At 52.0% G+C, this 20,000-nt stretch overlaps 1 protein-coding gene across 1 annotated transcript in view; it reads left to right on the top strand.

Annotated features, from left to right (window-relative positions):
- Positions 1-16,755, top strand: part of LOC119100018 (potassium voltage-gated channel subfamily KQT member 5) — a 26,219-nt gene extending 9,464 nt beyond the window's left edge. The window contains exons 3-9 of the mRNA XM_037223135.1: positions 5,156-5,181; positions 5,662-5,887; positions 6,206-6,334; positions 6,780-6,890; positions 12,247-12,431; positions 13,172-13,237; positions 16,611-16,755. Of these exons, the coding sequence (XP_037079030.1) occupies positions 5,156-5,181; positions 5,662-5,887; positions 6,206-6,334; positions 6,780-6,890; positions 12,247-12,431; positions 13,172-13,237; positions 16,611-16,755 (888 nt within the window). The remainder of the gene's footprint in view (positions 1-5,155; positions 5,182-5,661; positions 5,888-6,205; positions 6,335-6,779; positions 6,891-12,246; positions 12,432-13,171; positions 13,238-16,610) is intronic.
- Positions 16,756-20,000: the final 3,245 nt, after the last annotated feature.

Genomic DNA, 20,000 nt, shown 5'->3' on the forward strand with positions numbered 1-20,000 from the left:
TGTGTGGTATGTGTGGTGTGTGTGTGTGTGTGGTGTGTGGTGGTGTGTGGTGGGTGTGTGTGTGGTGTGTGTGTGTGGGTGTGTGTGTGTTGTGGTGTGTGTGTGTGTGGTGTGTGTGTGTATGGTGTGTGTTTGTGTGTGTGTGTGGTGGTGTGTGTGTGTTGTGTGTGTGGTGTGTGTGTGTGGTGTGTGGTGGTGTGTGTGTGTGTGTGTGTGTGTGTGTGTGTGGTGTGGTGTGTGTGGTGTGTGTGTGTGTGGTTGGTTGGTTGTGTGTGTGTGTGTGTGTGTGGTGTGTGTGTGTGTGTGTGTGTGTGTGTGTGTGTGTGTGTGTGTGTGTGTGGTGTGTGTGTGTGTGTGTGTGTGTGTGTGTGTGTGTGGTGTGTGGTGTGTGTGTGTGTGGTGTGTGTGTGTGTGTGTGTGTGTGTGTGTGTGTGTGTTGTGTGTGTGTGTGTGTTGTGTGTGTGTGTGTGTGTGTGTGTGTGTGTGTGTGTTGTGGTGTGTGTGTGTGTGTGTGTGTGTGTGTGTGTGTGTGTGTGTGTGTGTGTGTGTGTGTGTTGTACACACGAGCGCACACGGCGCTCGCACGGCCTTTCTGTGCGTGTACGGGAATTTGTGAAGCGCATAGAATGAAATCGGGTTTGTCTGGATAGAACAGTCCGTCACCATCTTTGGGCAAGCCTGTTTTGCGGCAGCCTACATAGTTATTCTCTTTCAACGCCGTAGCCTTCCTCCGCGTTTCATTTCAAGTCTTGATTTTTTCTTTTTGGTGCGTGCAGCGCGCGATGATTGGTTCAGCCCGCTTGCAGTGACGGGTTTTCACATAACTGTTGCTGTTGTGCCGAGGCTTGCGGCACCAGAGATTTCCCTGTCTCTTCTGACTAGTCCGCAGTCGAAACCAAGTGGAAGGCCGGCAATCCTTTAAAGCAAGAAGTCTGAGGCGATTGTGGTTTCAATCCTGGGAAAGTCCAAACTTGAAAAGATGGTTGCTCACCTCATGAAGAAAACCTCTAACGTGCTGTTTTTTGTTTGTTTTGTTAATGGAGTGGGACGAGAAACCGTTTATCAATGGCATCGCCCAATTTTAAGTAGCGCTAGAAGTCAAAGAGAAATGCCGCCAAACAGGAAAACGAATGACCTGAGGGATGTACAAATATCAAGTTGAAACAGGCGATTTGCGTAGCGCGAGTAAGATCATGGCTGCCCTATGGAACGGGTAGCGGGTTGAGTTAGGCATATATTTTGAAAACGAATTGGGGTGGTTACGCGTATGGACAAGGCCCTCGCAAAGCATCAGGTGTAGAATAAAATCAATATTACACAAGATTGCTGCTTCCTCGTCTCTTAATCATAATTAGCTTATTAAAAATAACTCCATTATTTTGATTGGGTTGACTTCCGTGATCAGAGCTCACTATGAGCAGTGCTTGGTATATGGATCCTGACTCCACTTTTTACCGTATGATTCCAGTTCAAGGCATAATTCTGTAGCAAACAAAAAGATCTCACCACTTTTGCAACTATGAACGCACTGTGCGACGCAATTTACTCAGTTTGATGTGCAGTTTATGCGTAAACGCTACTGATACTCTTTCATAATTAAGAGACCAAGGAGTGGATAAATTCAAACGGGAGGGCAACGGGTGGGCACACCAGAAAATGAATGGGTAGCTGATGGGTATGAACTCAGTCCCCATGGGAAGCGGGTGGTCGTATAACCGATCTTTTACTTGGGAGGACTTCCAGCTGTTGACATGCGATACGCGCAACAAGAAATTGATAGAGTTTGATTTGAATTTGGTATGTTTGAATTACATTTGGCAGAGATGGTGGGAGCGGGCGAGCGAGGTGCTCTCAAAAAGGTTACGATTCGTGATATCGGTGTCGTCGATGCCAGAGCATAGCGCTGATCTCCTGAGGATAACGTCTCGGCGCATCTTGGGCCGGTTCTACTGGAAGCGCTCTTTTCGATGAAGCACGTGATGCGATGGAAGAGAGGGGGAGGGGGGGGGGGGGGTACAGTGCGGATAGGAGGAAAGAGCGCAAGGACCTGGTAATTAGCGCGGAAATCTCTGAGTGCGGAAGAGGATGATGGCTGCACTGGGCTGAAAAATGTATTGGTGTTGCATGGCCCTTTTAATAACTTCCAACGCAGTCTGATATCCAGGGCGCAATTATTTATTGTAGTGTTGATGAGGTGAACAGTGTGTGTCAGGCATTCTCCGCATGATTGGGCGATTGTATCTTTAAGGAATGACTAAAGCCGCTGGGTAAAAGCCGTGACGTGACCATTTATTCAGCCATATGTTTGTGCGCTGAAGGTTTATCTTGTTTTGTGGGGGCCAGTGAGGGCAGGATCGGCGGCAGCTCTGGGGCACACACTCTGCTCTCATCTGATAAACGTATTGATTTACGGTAATTGGTATGTATGAAGGCGGCCCATGTGTGGCCATCGCAACAGAAACCGTCGGTCATTTGTAGAACCTAGACAGGTATATGTTTTCTCCAAGGGAATAATCATAACGAAATGTGTAACCGCTATATTCGTGTAGCAACTCCTCCGCGAGCCAAAGGACCTCCATGTTTGCTGTGTTCTGTGTGTGCTGAAGACAAACCTGGTATTGGCCAGGGCTTCATCGGGACACTGGTAGCTCGGAAAGTCGGTGGTTTTGTGGCATGCTCGCTGCAGACGGCTGCTGATGGTGCGCTGCCCGCGATGAGCGTCGGTGAAAGATTCTCGGGTTGATGCTCAGCAGCTGTTTGATGATGGGCTACATGCTGCCCCACTCCCCCGTGAAATCAGGGACGTCAGGCACGCTTGAAATCAGGTTGTACCGGATTTCCGGATACGTATATCACTTTTTTGTTCACCACTCCTTCACTTCTGAAGAAATTTTGAAATGCGCAAATAATATAAAAAGGTACGTGATATATACTTTCCAAGGCATGATGCAAACATGTTTTTCACATGCAATTATAGAACCCTCGCTGAAGTCTGTTACTCACGAATTTCATACTCCATGCGTCCTCCTTCCCTTTCAATGCACATGGTGGCGCACCTCTTGGCCCACGCCGAGCACGTGCGCCGTACGATATCCGGTGTATGATATTACTGAACGCTCGCTTGAAGTTTAGGAGACTGAGATTGGGCGAGTGCGCCGAGCGAGGTGAAATTAGAAAACCGAGTTCGACGTGACTAAGCAAGTTTGTTTACTCATCCCTACTAATCTGTGCCATGTTGGAGACTGAATTATTGGATGCACCCTATGTTCATGGCTCAATCCCCAATATTTACAATATGGATAGGATAAATATAATAAATGAATGATATCGGGCGCTCAATCAATGAGATATCATCATTTTAAATGGGGTATATTGATTTGGGATGCCCAGCATCTTGCAGAGATGCGGAAGGGATTGGAAAGGGGTTCATGCGAGCACATGTGAGACGGTAAAAGTGAAAAGAACGGCTCGCCTGTACAAAGCATAGTATGCTGGATGGCCTCGTGGGCTTCATTTTGTTGAAGAAACAACACAAAGCTAATGCTAGCCCAATGCTGCACGTACGGAGAACGCGCAGTGGGGTTGTCCTGCACCTAGCAGTACTGCACTCTCGCCTGACGAAGCTTCCAATGGCGTTTAACTGTGTGGAACAGCGAAGCCGAGCAGATCCCAGCAGATTTCAGGTTGTTTAATGGTTTAACTTACGCCGTTATTCATGACATCACCACCCGGGCCAGCGTGAGACGGGAACAGCTTAGGATTCGTGTTGAACCCAGCGCAACATATAACGCGGGGCGTCGACATTTTCGCGTTTTCCTCGCGCCAATTTGCAGTAGCAGAGACCCCCTTCCAATGAAAACAACTTCTGCTGCGCCATCAGCATCACGCGTGCACGGTATAATTCTATTCTACGTAGCCGAGCCTGAAAACATGACAGAACATGACTGCAAGTGCCTTGGAGGTATATACAAGGACACAAATTGAATATTGTACGTCAGTGTACGTCAGTTGCACAATTGTACGGTCAGCGATAACAGATTTGCCACGTCCTGGTATTTGACCTGCACAATCGCATGTGGACTGTTCCTCTGCTGCCGACGTCAGCGCTGAAAGTTCTGACCTGTCCGGGTATTTAGCAACAGAACTTGTGTGCCTGGCCAGAGTTCTGGCCTTGACAGAGCCCATGGCAGCGTAATTGGCCACGCTTGGTCCGGCTCAGAGGCCATTAAATTCGCCGCGCCAACCAGCATCCAACTGGATGGCAATGACGTTATTGCGTGGCTTAAGGGAAGTTAACTGGTTTCCAGCAGCGTTAAACGGCATCAGAGCTCATTCGTGATTTCGGCAAAGGCCGCTATCTCTTTAAACATCCAACTAAGTGGGATTTAATAGGGCCTAAATTGTAGAGTTAGGATCGCTTTAATTCATGAATGCTAGTACATTTTGATATATTTGAGACGCATCACAATATTTGCTAGACGAAGTGGATATGCTGGTTAAATATCGCAATATTGATTTCGACTGAAATATTATAATGTCACTTCAGATTTCGTTTATGCCTAGCCGCATGACATCAGGCTTGAGGGTGTTACATTTTGTGATTAAGTACTTAGTTGGGTGTATGTGCGTACACCTTTTCAGCTGCATGTTTGTTATTTGTGTCAGCCATTTTACGGCTCCAGTGAGCGGGATGTGATGGACTAGAGAGCAAAAAAGTGAAATGAGCAAGAAAAATGTAATTGCTGTTCTGGATTTGCATTACAATAGCTATATCAATAATTTACAATAATTTCTCTAGAAGCACCAAATTTTATCGTTGAACCGATATATGTGACATGCGCGCAGCCAGATGCTTAAGCTTTTGGAGATAGCGGCCGGCTTTTCGAGCGTTCCGTAGCCCGATGTCACAGTCGGCTCTACCCCGCCCCGGCTCGGGGTTATGCTGCTTGCACGCGACAGAGCATCGGCGACCGCACATTTCCTGGTTCGCTGAATCAGAAAATGGCCCTACCATGGCGCTCATGCATGGGGAGACGGCGGCGATGCCACGTGCCAGGGAGAGTGGCAGCGGGCCAGGACACGGCGGGCCGGCGCGCGGGTCCCGTCAGTCGGTCCGCTGTCCCGCGTGGCGGTCCGCCTCTGGTGGGGTCCGCAGACGCTGGTGAGTCCGCCTCTGGTGAGGTCCGTGTCCGGCCGCAACCTGTCATGTCTATGGAGACAACCCCGAAAGCATGCACTGAAAGGTGTATATTGTCTCTGGGGTGGTGAATCACCCTCGCTGTTTTTTAAACATGGCGTGGTGTAAGCTAGCTTCTGGCTAAGAACTATTCAATTTTCGTCCGGGTGTCTAGTAAACACGTGCTGCAACATACGTGCTGCTATTCTTTACGAAGAAGCAGCCGAACAATCCAAGGTATGACTAACGTGGTATGACAAGGCATGACTTGGCAACGAACAGTCCAGCGGCCCGTGGCCATTCGTTCACAGACATAGTAATCGCCGGACGCTGTTCGCAGACATAGTAACGACCATTCGTCGTTGGCAGACATGGTAACGACCGTTCGCCGTTCGCAGACACAGCAACGACCGTTCGTCGTTGGCAGACATGGTGACGACCGTCCGCCGTTCGCAGACAGAGTAACGACCGCTCGTCGTTGGCAGACATGGTGACGACCGTTCGCCGTTGGCAGACATGGTGACCATCCTAGCGTCACTGGTCGTGCTGGGGCTGGGCTCTGGCGTGCTGGGCCTCGTCACTGGTGGCCAGGTGTTCGCCGCCTCGGCACTGCGCGTGCTGCGCTTCTTCCAGATCCTGCGCATGGTGCGCATGGACCGACGAGGCGGCACGTGGAAGCTGCTCGGGTCCGTCGTGTACGCCCACAGGCAGGTGAGCCACGCTCGTCGGCGACGCGTCGGAATGGACGCGCGGACGCCGGCGCGTGGACTTGGACGTCGGTAATTGACGAGGGTGTGGTCGATGCCACGCGGCTGCAGCCCGTTAGCATCGGACTGCTACCGCTAGTAATGAGTCGGTGTTTCAGAAGTCTGGTGTTTGTGGGAACGCATGAGTTGGTCTGGTTATTCTTGCGGATGCCCGTTGTATTTGGTTGTTAACACGTTACAGGAATTGAACTTTGTTCCCCTGTGATGCTGTTGGCCAAGGTAGTGATGCACACCTCCAGTAACGTTCTCGCCGTTTTTGCAGGAACTCATCACGACATTATACATCGGGTTTTTAGGTCTCATCATCGCCTCATTTCTTGTTTATCTAGCTGAGAAGGACTCGAATGGGGAGCAGTTCTCGTCATACGCTGACGCGTTGTGGTGGGGCGTAGTAAGTAAAAATGGTGTTCGCATGCGATCAGTGACCTGAGCTGAATCGGTGTTTTACTTTGTCGGGTTTTTATTTTAAGGGAGCGTTTTAATCTGTACAAGAACTGGGGTATCTATTTGAAATGGAGGACAAATATTCAGTCATTTTCTTTTTATTTGTTTCTTCCGACTTGCAGGCTCTAACGTTAATTAACAACAAACTTCAAGTTATCTCCCTTACGCAGCTTGCCAAGTGCGCTCTGAAAGCTACGATTTTATGCATGCTTAATGTGAGCTAACTGTGTTTTCTTTGCTGAGTTGTGAAAAATCACCAGAATTAGCGGTCAGCCAAATTCTCGTGTTAGATGGAAGCTCAAAAGTGTGATAATTGTGCCCAACGTGTAGTACGACCCATGGCCGCGCCTGAGGCTTACAGGGTGACAGCATCGGTCGCATTATCCCCCCAGGTGACGCTCTGCACAGTCGGCTACGGCGATATTGTCCCCATCACGTGGAAGGGCAAGCTCATCGCGTCTGCATGTGCCTTACTAGGAATATCGTTCTTCGCGCTGCCAGCGGTGAGTTCTCCACGCGGCGCGGCACAGAGCCGATGCCGATGACGCGTTGAGGCATACCTACGCAGCCGATGAAGACAAGCGAGATCGTTAGACGGTATGTTTGTGAGGTCAACATCTCCTTTTTTCTTGTTGGCTCTGAGACGATATGCAGTTTGTGGTCGCGTGGTCATGTGATCACAGGTCGTGACAGGCTCCGCGTCCCTGTGCTGTGACTTCTCCGAGCGTGAAGGTAGCGGCGTTTTTTTTGCGCGCGGCAGAGGAATGCCTGGTCATCAGCAGCCCGAGACATATAACACAATTACTGCGCGCCAAAACTGACGCCGGCACAAGAACGTGCGCCAGTACCTTCCAACCGACGGTGTATTGACTGGGCAAGCGGGAAAGCCCTCCCGCACCGACGGGATTGTACGCTTCGTTGCATTACGCACTGCGTTGGCGCCCTACTATATGAAACGATGGGAAACTCCCACGTCTGAAACAGCACACGCGTGGGCAGTACAGGGTGTGGATGTCGGCCTTTGTGCAGACTAACTTCCAGGTCCACGTTATCAGGAAACGCTGCCGCGCACATCTATCGTGCTGATTTCGGTGTAAGTGCAGACATTATTTTTTCGACTATTGTTTTTCTCATCAGTCCATACACCGCTTACCACTCCTCAGTTCGAAGGGATAGGGCAGAGGCATGCCGGGCGGCGGACGACCGGCTCCGCGACGGTCCCCTGGGCCAGTGTGGCGTCCATAAGCGCCGAGCGATCGTGCGTGTCGCTCACGACAGACCGTGGGGCGACAGCGCGTTACGGCGCGTGACGTACCGCAGTAACGCAGTAACGGAGGCGACGGCGCAGGCGGCCACGTCACCACGTCTCCACATCACCGCGGACGCCACGAAAGCGGCAATGTAAGCGCTGGGCGCGCGATACTCCCCGAAACTCCGTCAGCCGCTGCCGCCAGAGAAAGAGTCACCGCAGTGAACAGGCAGCTATTGGACGGCGCTCGCCCACGAGTTCCACTCTGCTAAAGCAAACACTGTCCGCCACTGAGTCCAAGCCAAAAATCTTAGTACTGGAGTCGCCACACGGGCCAACGCCGATTTTTAAAATTAGGTTGTAAGCCTGTCAGAGACAGAGCCTGGGTGACGCAAAAGCACGTGCGTCACTTGCCAAGAAAAGGAAATCGGCATGGAAGTGCTTCATGGAGGTGTTTACGGTCACATTCAATGGGTGCTCTTCTAGTTTTATAAATAACTGATATCCCAGCAGATGCGTGATGAGTTATGACAGCAGTGTAAAACGCATTTGGGCTTGAAACAGTTATAACCCAACATTTTTCTCCTCATTCCATGATTCAGTGGCCGTAATGGTGCAGATACACCACTAAGAGATGACGGAAATAAAACCCATCACCAGGGCAGTAACGACTTGTGCGTGCCACAGATCATTGAGCAACGGAGACAAACCAGAGCTTGACGAGATAACTCAGATTCTATAAGGACACTTATAAGAAATAGGCAGCATGGGCGGGTGGGACAATCGCATTCTTTGGGCAGCTGCGTTGAATAGGGTATATCTGGCGACGCTCAAACGAGACATAGCATCTTGTCGAAGACTGAGTGTGACTGGCAGCCAAGTCAGCCTTATTTTCCTTGCATAGGTGCGTAAGGTACTTTTCTCTTCCCGACAGTCACCTCTTCGGAGGAAGCCTGACGATATAAACCGCACGGTGTTAAGAAATCATTTGTGTAAGCTTCACAAGACACAGCAGCTTCCCGCTTCCAAATCATTGTTGATGGATGTCAGCTGAGGTTGGCAAGGAAACGGATATATTGCCTGTGCAATGGTCGCCGGCATTGTAGTGTTCGCAATGTGCTGGTAGTACTGATGGGTAATCTGTTCGAATGAACATTCGCTCCAGCTAACGGCACGCTTGCGGGGCTATCGATATGAGTTAGTGGTGAACACTACCCTGGAGTCACCGAGGAGACTGGGCGTTCCCAGCACAGGCTGAGATGCTTGAAATATTAAGTCGCTGGTAGTGAATCGGTGAAAAATGGATTATGCCACATTATTGAAATTGCAGTCTTCTACCGTCTGGTATGCACAGTGAAACCCAAGATTAAAGTGCCTTTTAAAACAAAAATTCACAGGTTATAGTCATGAAAGAACAATGCTGTATACAGGGTGTAGTTATATTTCACACGCTCATTCGTACAGCGTGCACGGGTTGTAGTCATACAAGCCATTCCCACACGCCAGAAAACTGAGTTACAGCCATTTGGGCAATGCCCATGAACGCCCACCACGCCCTCCTCTGCATTCCGGCCGACGAAATTGACAAGCCTTGGGCAAGCGCTCAAATGCACATGTGTGGCTGGCGTACTGAACTCCGAAATGGCGCTGCCTGCGAGTCATGGGGAGTCATGACGTCACAACTCATTATGAAGGCGCGCATGGCCGCCGCGCCATGTACGCCGCCAGCGGCGACACGCCGTGCAATGCGTGTAACGGTGGCCATTGTGCCTCGAGAAACGGCGCGTAGCAGCAAGCGGCACGTCCGACATCAACACACCGGCCGCGGCGAGCTCGGTGGCCGCCGGCGTCGTGAGCGGCGGCCAGCGCGCGGCGCGCCTCGCGCAGCGCGGTCTGCACGCGAGGCGGCTGGCGTACCCCGTCAAAAATAGACACCGCCGCCAATTCCATCAGCGGACACTGCGGAGCACTTGAAGCGTCCATTCCTCGCGGTTCCTGGGTCGCACGTGGCGCCGTCGGCGTGTGGGCCGACCCGCCGCCGACCCGCCCACGCCCCTCCCTGACCGCCCACCGTCGCGGCCGCGGCGGGGCCTGCCACTGTCGCTGAATGCAACGCGAAGCCAGACGCGGACATCAATCAGCAACGTGCATCGCCGCGCGGCGGCGTCGTTACGTCCGGCGGCCGGCGCCGTCGACTTCGGCGGGCCTTCTAATTGGACCGCCCGACCGCAATCGATAGGCTTGCAATGCCGCCGGACCGTCGATGCGGCGAGCGTGGGTAGTGCGCAGGGGAGCCGAAGTTGGTGACGACGAGGCGGGATGGGGTGTCACGTTCACGCGGCCCAGCCGTCCACGGATGACTTTTTGTGGTATTGGATTGCCTCGGAGCGGAACGGCCAGTGGGATATATGGCGCGACTGCGGAGTTGGAAATAAGGTCATGCTGTCGGAGCTACGCTGTTTGCTGTCTGGCCATCGGCAGTCATTCCTCGGTGGTCCACCCTTCCGCCGAGTTAGAAGGGGATCGCGTCTTTTTACATGTTTTTTTTTCTTCTCAAGTTCATATTGCTAGTGCCAGGTTTCCCGCATAGTCGTCCTGTCTAGGGTATTGATGCATTGGACTGACTGGCTATACAGTCGGCGCGCTGGGCGCCGGAATAAACTACACGATGACGCTGATTTGCTGCTGTGCAACGCGCGAAATTGGGGCCTGATGTTTCTCAGAAAGGGCAAATAGAGAACGGCGACATAATAACTGGACCCTGTATGAGAAAGCCTAGAGCCTTCAAAGCAAAGCAATTGCTGCACGACGTACACTTGCATTAGTGGCGGCGTTGGAATTGCTTTTCTGAATGCAATGCAACCGTGAAGCCCGGAGAGTGGAGGCCGCGTCGTATAGTACTTATGGAAGGAGAGACAGACGCCGAATGATTGGTGCACAAATTAAGATGAAGTGCAACCAGAAGTAACACATCAGAAAACTCAGTGGCGAAAGAAGCACATAGTGCTATTGCCAACAAGGTAGGGTGAGGGGGTTTTGCGCACCGGAACGAAGCCTGAGGGTATCTGTCTTCGGGGGTTTGGCCTGACCGCCATTTTCTTTGCGGGCCAGCGGTATGCGCGCCACGTTGGTGTCTGGCGTCGAAAAGGGTGTGCTGGCCGTTGGGAGCATGTCAAAATGCACGCAACCCACACACCCACACCCACACCCACACCCACACCCACACCCACACCCACACCCACACCCACACCCACATCCACATCCACACCCACACCCACACCCACACCCACACCCACACCCACACCCACACCCACACCCACACCCACACCCACACCCACACCCACACCCACACCCACACCCACACCCACCCACACCCACACCCACCCCCACACCCACACACACATACACACACACACACACACACACACACACACCACACACACACATATATATATATATATATATATATATATATATATATATATATATATATCTCTCTCTCTCTCTCTCTCTCTCTCTCTCTCTCTCTCTCTCTCTCTCTCTCTCTCTCTCTCTCTCTCTCTCTCTCTCTCTCTCTCTCTCTCTCTTCGATGGCGCGGCGATCTGGGCGAACCGCGGCGGCTTGGCGCCGAAGCTCTTGTTCAAGCCACTAATGGTAAATGTTTTCCATGGATTACTTTGGGCTTGGAGCACCTGTGAGGCAAGGCGTGCTCCGCATACGCTGAACTCATCTGCCAGGCTGCTGCGGCCCAGTTCATCGGGGAATTAGACTTTCGTGTCTTGTTGCCAGACAGGCTTGCGGAGGGTCTTATGTGGCGTAAATGCTACTGCTCGGCCGCCCGAGCCAGGTCGATCCATTTTGGCCCATGTCAGCTGACCCCTCCAGGTCAGCCATGCCGATGGAGCATCCGTCCAGGACTCAGATTCGACTCCACTGGATTGCGAGCTCAGCGTCTTTCCACAATACCGTAGAACAGGGGTGTCCTTTTGTATACTTTGGCGTGTGGGGCGGGGGGGGGGGGGGTCTAACCCCACCAATGCTGCCTTGAGCGTCTCAATGCTCGCAGCAAGTGTCTGATTTGTTGGTCCACTAGTTATCTAAACACATCAGTGCATCACTATTATCATATTCCTGTAGCAGCAGCATCCATAGCACGCGGCTTCAAATAAGAGGCCATTCATCAACATCACAACAATTTTGGAGCCAACATGATTCTGAAACAAGGAGCAGTACGGATACCGGGGACGCGAACCAGAGCAGCAGAAATGAGGGGAGCAGAAATGCAGCAGAAATGCTCTGGGGGAGCAGCATCACTCGCATCTAGTGCGACTGCAGTGTACATACCTTTTGGAACACATTCGAGTGGTTGACAGAGGAGTGTCTTTGGCTTCAGAGCACCTGCTGAGCTTGCATGTGCCCTGAACGTACCTCCAAAGTGGAGCCAATCCCGTTTATCCGGCGGTTCTACCTCCCGACTTCTGTCAGACCAAACTGCAGAGGTTTGCACAGGCAGTGCAGCGCTGTGACACAGCCGTCCCTGAGCACGCGCTCTCTGCCCCTGACCCTGGATGGCCTTCGCCGCACACGTACCCGACCTCCACGCCGGCAGGGCATCCTGGGCTCTGGCCTGGCGCTGAAGGTGCAGCAGCAGCAGCGGCAGAAGCATATGATCCGGCGACGCCACCCGGCCGCCATCTTGATCCAGTGCCTGTGGCGCTGTTACGCGGCCGACGAGCACTCGCTCTCGGTGGCCACGTGGCGCGTGCACCAGGTGCCCTACCCCAGCCCGCCCACGTGAGTGCTGCTGACAGCGCCGGCCAGGTCAGGCGGTAGCCGGGCCTCCTGCCGGCGGACAGAGCCGACCGCTGATGGACCTCGTCATGATTTACTGCTAGCGTGGTCTGGGAGGCGTCTTCGAAGGTTTGATGGCTATTTATTTCACATACTTTGCAGTGTCATTGTGGTCTGTTCAGCAAAACGCTCAAACAATATGTGCCCCCGTATTTTTATGCGGACGATTTTGGGTCTGTCCAACCCGGCGTTTTTTTTTTTTTTGCTGTTGATTTTTCTGCCTCCCGCTTTTTCCCAGATGATGCTTATATGAGTACAGATTTTAGCATTTTGACATTTTAAGGTGGATTTTAAAAGGTCAAAGAGAACTAACAACGAGACTGCTTTCAAAACACGATGATTCAAGCGTCCAATCGTTTCATCGGTTAATGGCAGCAAACAACATTACCTACCTCGCTGTTAATGTACTTCATTCAATCACAGCTCGTTCCACCATTGCATTGCAGGCTCAGTCCTTCCACAGTCTCGTGTGTTAGCACCCGGCTTATATGTGCCCCATGTACATAGACGCAAAGCCAGTGTTCGACCACGTGTTGTGCACCGTCACGTAGTTAATGCTCATACCACCAATCTGTGTTATCCCCAACCCCCGCCGGATTGTGCACACTCGGTCCTCCGTGCGTGCGGACGGCCTCCGCTGTCGCTCGGGTGTCGTGTGATGTTTGTTCCTGTCGTCCGCCAAGGGCCAAGGCTGAGGAGCAGGTTCCCATGCACCTACGGCCGCTGCTTCCCCCCTCGAGCTCAGGCTTGTAAGTACCGTGGGGCGCGTAGCATCGGCGGCACGTAGCAGCACGCGCCGCGCGGCGGGGCCGGGGCTGGCGCCGGCCGCCGCCGAACGCCTGGCGCGGCTAGGCCGGAGCTCCAGCTGGCACGGGAGGCGCATGTAATCCGTAGGGCTCCAGCAGGGACGTGCCGCCCGCCAGCGCAGCCAGAGCGGTCCACGCGGCGCCGCCAGCGCAGCCGACTAACTTCCGCCAGAAAGCCGGCTCAGCTCCGACCTAAATGGTCGTCCTGGAGTATTGAGACGTGTCCTGGAAATCTGCAGAGTTGGGAAGCTTCTCAGCGGTGTTTTAATAGTCTTTCGGAGAAAAGTTTTGGACTTCCTTTTATCGAATTTCAGTCACGTCGGGTGAAGGGACTACACATTTGTCGGAAATGAATCTCTGAATCGTTTGGATGCTGCCATGCTCATTAACAATATGGGACATGCGCTGCGCTGCAGCTTAAGCCTGGACAATGACTAATGAATTAGCCTCTGCATGGGTGGTATTCGTTGGCGTAGTGATATTCGTTTGTCCTTCGCCCTTTCATTTTGACATGGCTATCTCCTCTTTCCCTCTTTATCTCTCCCTTCTCGTCCTCTGTTTCTCATTCTATATTCGCCTTACATCTCCCTCACGTATTACGCTTTGTTTGTTTTACTTTCTTCTCCGTTGCCTGCATGCTATATTCACCTTATTTTACTCGCGGTACGAATGACTCGAGTCGTTCTGTTCAACAAGCAGACAGGACCAGCTGTGCGCCTCTGCAAGGCCCGATATTGTAACTCCAGTACTCATGAGGAGCTTTATGGCATGCGTCTTTCGAATAACTAAGTCGTCTTGGTAGACCTGGGCTTACATTTCCGGGCTATCGACGTTATGCGATCGCTACGGAAGGGTACTCCGCTGAGGGCGGAGGAGAGGCTGTGGGTGTGGAGTGGACATCAGCAGGGACACTGCAGCCCATCCGAGGGCTGGGTCTCGGGGACAGCCGCCGGGCTCCAGGCGTCCTCACACGGGGTGTCCTCGCGCCTGGGTCCAGCGCTCCGTCCAGGCAGCCAGACGCAGCGTCGGGCCGTCCGGGCGCCGCCCCGGCCGGCTCCAGCTGCCGACCACCCGTGCCACCGTGGACAGGTGCTCCGGCGTCCTGGACACGCCTCTGTCTCGGATGGTCGCGCGTGCTCGTTGGGCGTCTGTTCTGCTTCGGCGGGATTGGCCGGGTGGGGTGGTTTCGTTCGATGTATGAGCAGGTCTGGATGATGAAAATAACTAGACAGCTTCCAGCATTGAAGGAAGTTTAATGAATAATCCAGCTTGCAAGCCCAACCATGCGGCAAATATGCACTTAAAAAGTGATGCAGTCATTATGGGGTGTTTCAAAATCGTAGATGAATTTAAACTCCGCTGAAACGTCGAGCAATGAGATGCATATGTTAGCGTGCTTGGGAACACATTGTAGTCTGGCTTGCATGCATTGCATTGTGGGCCTTGTGATCATTGCAGCGTAGATTATCGATGGTATGGTGTACCAATACTGCTTGCTTTGCGGCTGTCCTTACCTCGGTAAGCTGCACATCTCGGCCACTAGATGTCACGTTAGAGCTGCCGCTGATTTACAGCTGATGTGTAATTTAGGACAAGTGTCTGCTAGTACATGGTCGCTACATTAGTTATCCGATTACAGGCCTCGGGATTTGTTGTGTGCGAAAGGAGTATGGTCCTCGTGTATGTGACGTCATGCTGCTATGCAGACAACGTCACAATTGTTTCAACATTTGTGCTCGTGCCATGATTTCCGTCAAGATTAAGTAACGCAGCTCATCAACGTTCTTGATGACGTGTTTCCTGCGTAGGAATCTACATCTGCGGGGCTCATTTCTTCCCCCTTCATTAGCGGCCTTCACACCTATTGGCCATGCCGTCAGGATGCATATTTGGCATCGGCCAGTCTCTTGTTGATCTCCACTGGTCCGGTCTCTGTCGTCCGGAGACTGTGAACCAGACATTGTTTTGTAACGTCTTGACGGTCGCCCTCGGGCAAATACAGGCGTCTTTATTTCCCTTGCAGCAATCCTACATCTGGCTTATGTGTGGTGAGGGTCCTGCCGCAGTAATATATATATATATATATATATATATATATATATATATATATATATATATATTTAGGAATATGTTTTCAGATTCCTTCCTTTTCTCATGTTTGATTAAAGATAACTCCTGACTCAGCATTGACGAGCTTTTTGACGCATCGTTCTAGTTTCCGGGCCTTTAACCTGGCATCATCGCTTAGATTATAGATGGTTCGCACGCAATTGCTCATATATTCATCGTTCCTTACATTCTAACGTTTCGAGATCCTATCTCATCGTCGGAGAACACTGAAAGTCTTCTAAAGTCTTCTAAGGAGCGATGACTATATGAGCAATTTTGTGCGAACCATCTTCAATCCAAGCCATGGTGCCAAGTCAAAGGCCTGGAAACTAGAACGATGCGTCAAAAAGCTCCTCAATGCTGGGTAAGTAGTTATTTTTAATCAAACATATATATATATATATATATATATATATATATATATATATATCGCTGAGAGCGTTTACCTTCTCAGAGTGGTACCCATTTTTGCTTGTAGCGGTCCCGCTGCTATCGTGCTGCCGTTTTTAGCATGTGTTGGGTTGAAGTGTCTATCTCACATCTGTGCGCTCAATAGCCGCCCGCAAATGGGTGTAATGGAGGCGTGGTTAGCACATTCGACTTCCACCTGGGGGCCCTAGTTCCAATTCCTTCTACCCCTTTTACCCCTGGGCGGAATGGTGTGAGCATGGACTCTGGGCGCTGGTGTAATCACTGCCTTCGACAGGGCTCCATGACAAGGTGCTTCAAAAACTGGGCCGCATTCATTTAATATAATAGTCCACTCACGCCCAACTATGGAGGTACAGATATAGACGCGCACTCGGACTGCCCACATGGATACTTCATCCGGTTGATCATGTAAATGTTGTTCTTGTGACTACCCAATTAGGCATGGAGTGCCCAAACTCTGCCGCACTGCGCCTAAAAGCGTGATCGGAGCCGCGTATTTTCGGGAACGGGAGCGAAATACTTTCTGTTGTCACATAATCCGAGGATCGAGCCACCTCAAACCCTGATAAAATGTATTTTTAAGCCAGCCCACTCAGCAGCAGTTTCATGAACCGCTGGCTCCCATTAAGCACACAACGATGACATCGGTGGCCCCCACCACAGCAGCCCCCGACGTCGGGGCAGCCCGGCGTCGCCACCGCCGCAACGTCTCCCCAACGTCGCCTCCGCCCAAGCGCCGCCCTTGCGTCGCATGACTCGTCTGCGCCACTTCCAGCTTCAAGCACAACGCGTCATTTGTGTCTCGGCTGCCGACCATCCGGCGCAGTCGGCCTCTGAGCACCTCGGCGCAGCTGGCAGCGGCGCGCGCGCGCCACGGCGACATCAACTCGTCTATGGAGAACATGGGCACCACCAGGTAGGACTCGGTGCGCCGCTGACGTTACTGTCTGACGTCACAATCTGACGCCACTGTCTGACGTCACTGTCTGACGTCACGGTCTGACGTCACGGTCTGACGTCACGGTCTGACGTCACGGTCTGACGTCACGCTGACACTCGCCTCGCCGTTAATGACGCCTCCTGGCTGTGCGAGGTAACAGTTTTTGTGTGCGGTGAGCGTGTTGCTACCCGACTCGTGTTTTTAGTGTCTGGCAAGGTGATTTGTCCATCGTACACAACGATGACGCACTCAATGGGTAGCGACTTGTTCGTTCCCACAGTACTTTATCTAGTTGTTACTATCGTCACCCAACCGTCACTTTCACTCCAAGCCTTTTGTTTTAGGACCGTTTAGCATTACGGCGTACTCGTCACCTGCTGCTTGCAATATGCACTAAATCTGTATCTTTTCTGTATCGCGGATAGCAGATGACGCGCTAATATATTATCGTACAAAACTTGTATGTGTATGTGTGTGAATGTATGTGTATACGGCATGTTCGTTGTTTAAGGTATGTGCATACTTCGCAGCGGTCAGTTGCCCTTTGATTTCGACTATCAGGATGTTTGATTATGTGAAGGGGCCGGGGCATCGGCCCTGCCAAAAAGGCTGTAACCAAAAGCACGGCGCTAGACGGAGTGGTTGCCTGCTTGCTTATGTAATTGTTTAATCTCGGCAGTGGCCGAGCCTGTGATCTACGATCTCGTTGCCAACTTTCCGAAACTGCCCGTTTTATTACTTGGGCGTATTGGATTGTATTGACCTTTGCCGATGATCTAAGTTAGCAGCTCTTGGTTCGTCATGCATAAGTGAATTATCGGGTCATCAGTGAACTGGAACAAGCAGCCTAGGCGTACAATGCTGTGAAGGAAAGCGAAACCTGTATAATCCTGCTAAAGAACCACTTCGTCGTTGCAGGACTAGTACTTGCAAAGCTGCAGAATGTTGGGGTGGCCGGTGTTAGGGAACGCCTTAGTGGTAACTAACCATCCGTAACCAAAGTGTCAGTGCTATGTTTTGAGACAGTCTCCGTCTATGTTTTGAATGGTGATCTCACAAACTAAGAAATAGATAGTCTTACGTAAAAACAGAGGATTTGTCTCAACCAGATCTCTGCGATTGATAATGCGTTTCATGTCGCTAGGTCGATTACTGACCCCACTAGGCCACGCCAAAATTAAATTTTCCTGAAAACCGAACTATTTCAGATTCTCATGCTAATAACATGCACGTAACCATGTGACGCGGCAACATGAAACTTACACAAACCGTGTTGCTTGTTTAACTCTGGCAACATTATGACGAATGTTCTGTGCTTTAAGCATACATGTATGATATGGAGCTTTAATGACGTAGCAGTGTCAGTCCCCCCGCGCGCCATTGGTGGATTGGACAGTTGCCGCCCGCGCCGGCGACGTGGATCGGGGATCGCCGTGCAGCGTTCCTGAATGACCGCCGTTTTTCGCAAACCATAAATGGTAGAGCCATGTTTTTACATAAAGCTGCATGCAATGAACGTCTCAAAAGCTACTGAAAATTTGGTTGAACTGGCGTGATCTACACGACAGATGTGATCAGAAATCCTGGGGGGGGGGGGGGGGCGACGGGGTTGCATCAACATCCCTGAAAACCCCGGGGGCGGGGGCATGAACCCCCTCTCAGGGGAAGCTTCAAAACCAAAGTTATCCGACATTGCTACGAAAAACACAGGAAATAATCCCGATAGTTTTAATCCTCCATTGTTCGGCACTTCATCATTATCGTGCCTTGATTAGGAGAATACTGTCGATATGAGGACTCACCGTTCGAAAAAAAAAACAGCTTAACAGGTGTGGGTGCTAGGGGACATGCTCAGCACACTGAGAAAGGTCAGGAGGCAGCAAAGATGCTCGACGCACTCAATCACCATGTTGTCAGAGTTGCTAAGGGTAACGTGGGTATATTCCCAGCGTCTCCAAGCAAGGCGAGCTGCCGCACTTATGTGATCCGTAAAGGTGATTGATACCTAACAAGAAGGGAGTGAAGTAAGGAACGCCTTCCTAGACACAAGAAAGGTCACAGAGCTGCAGGAGAACCCGAATTCGCGGCTCATCCCGGAGACCAATGTCCAACGAGAAGAACAATGCCATCATTACATATGTCAAATCTTACTTTACATAAAGTGGCAACCCAATGATCTGTTACCCCCACCCGACTTGGAATGGAGGTGAATGCCGAGTTTGCAGGCCAGCTGATGGCGTGGCCGGCATCAGCCCGCACTGTGGGGTCACCCCACCGGTGACCTCGCTCAGTGGAAACCATGTACCGGCACAGGGTTTCGAGAACAGCGTCTGAAAGACGCTTTGCTGCAATGTCTGCCAGCTCACTAGCCAGATGGAGCTGGCTCTGTGGCCAACTCTGAGGGACGCACATTTCGGGCCTTTGACTAGAACTGCATGTTTGCTGTCCATTTTCGACGCTGCCTAAATTCTATGGAAGCATGTATGTTTCCAAGAAAATATTGACGTGAACGCTAAAATTCAATGGCGTCGACGCTCAATCCACCCATCAAATCCCAATCCAATCAAAATTAAAATCAAAATCATTCCTGAAGATCCGCGCGGAGTTGATGTGAGCCCAGAGGTTGTGCTGGCCGTGGGCCGAAGAAGCAGCATTTCCCACCGTCCGTGGGAGTTCGCGGGCCACTCTCGTCTCTTTTGACGCCCCCTACGCCCCAGCACGCCCCTGCTGCTGGCAGGGCGTCCAGGGTGCGGCTACCCGGGTGCGTCGCGCTGAGCCAATGGCGCCTCCTCAGTGGCGCTGCTCGCACCGCTGTTGCCAACTTAATCCCGTGCGCTTAGGCGTAGCCCGCAGTGGAGGCCGCCTGGCTCGGAGGGTCCGATTAGTGGTCAGATGACGCCAGCTGACATATTTATCTGCGCTGGAGCCATGCGCGCGGGTGACAGGTCGCATGAAAGGTCAGCGGGGTCGGCGCGCCTCGCCGCCGTTCTTTGCCAGTGGACCGGAGAGCGCGTGCGCCCTCGACAGGGGGGGGGGGGGGGGGGGCAGGGCCACTTAGGGAGCGTCGCTCACCGCTGGCGTAGGCGAGGTCCCGCGTCAGCTTGAGCGACCCCATCTCCGTCCGTAATCCATGCACCATTGATGAAGTGGATTATGCCCCGGAATGGGATAGCATGGAAGTTTAATGATCAACCCGGGCAGAGAGTGATGGGGACCTTTTCCCGA

Source organism: Pollicipes pollicipes, unplaced genomic scaffold, assembly GCF_011947565.3.
Source record: "Pollicipes pollicipes isolate AB1234 unplaced genomic scaffold, Ppol_2.1 Scaffold_4881;HRSCAF=5763_pilon_pilon_pilon, whole genome shotgun sequence".
In the NCBI taxonomy this organism is placed as follows: domain Eukaryota; kingdom Metazoa; phylum Arthropoda; class Thecostraca; order Pollicipedomorpha; family Pollicipedidae; genus Pollicipes; species Pollicipes pollicipes.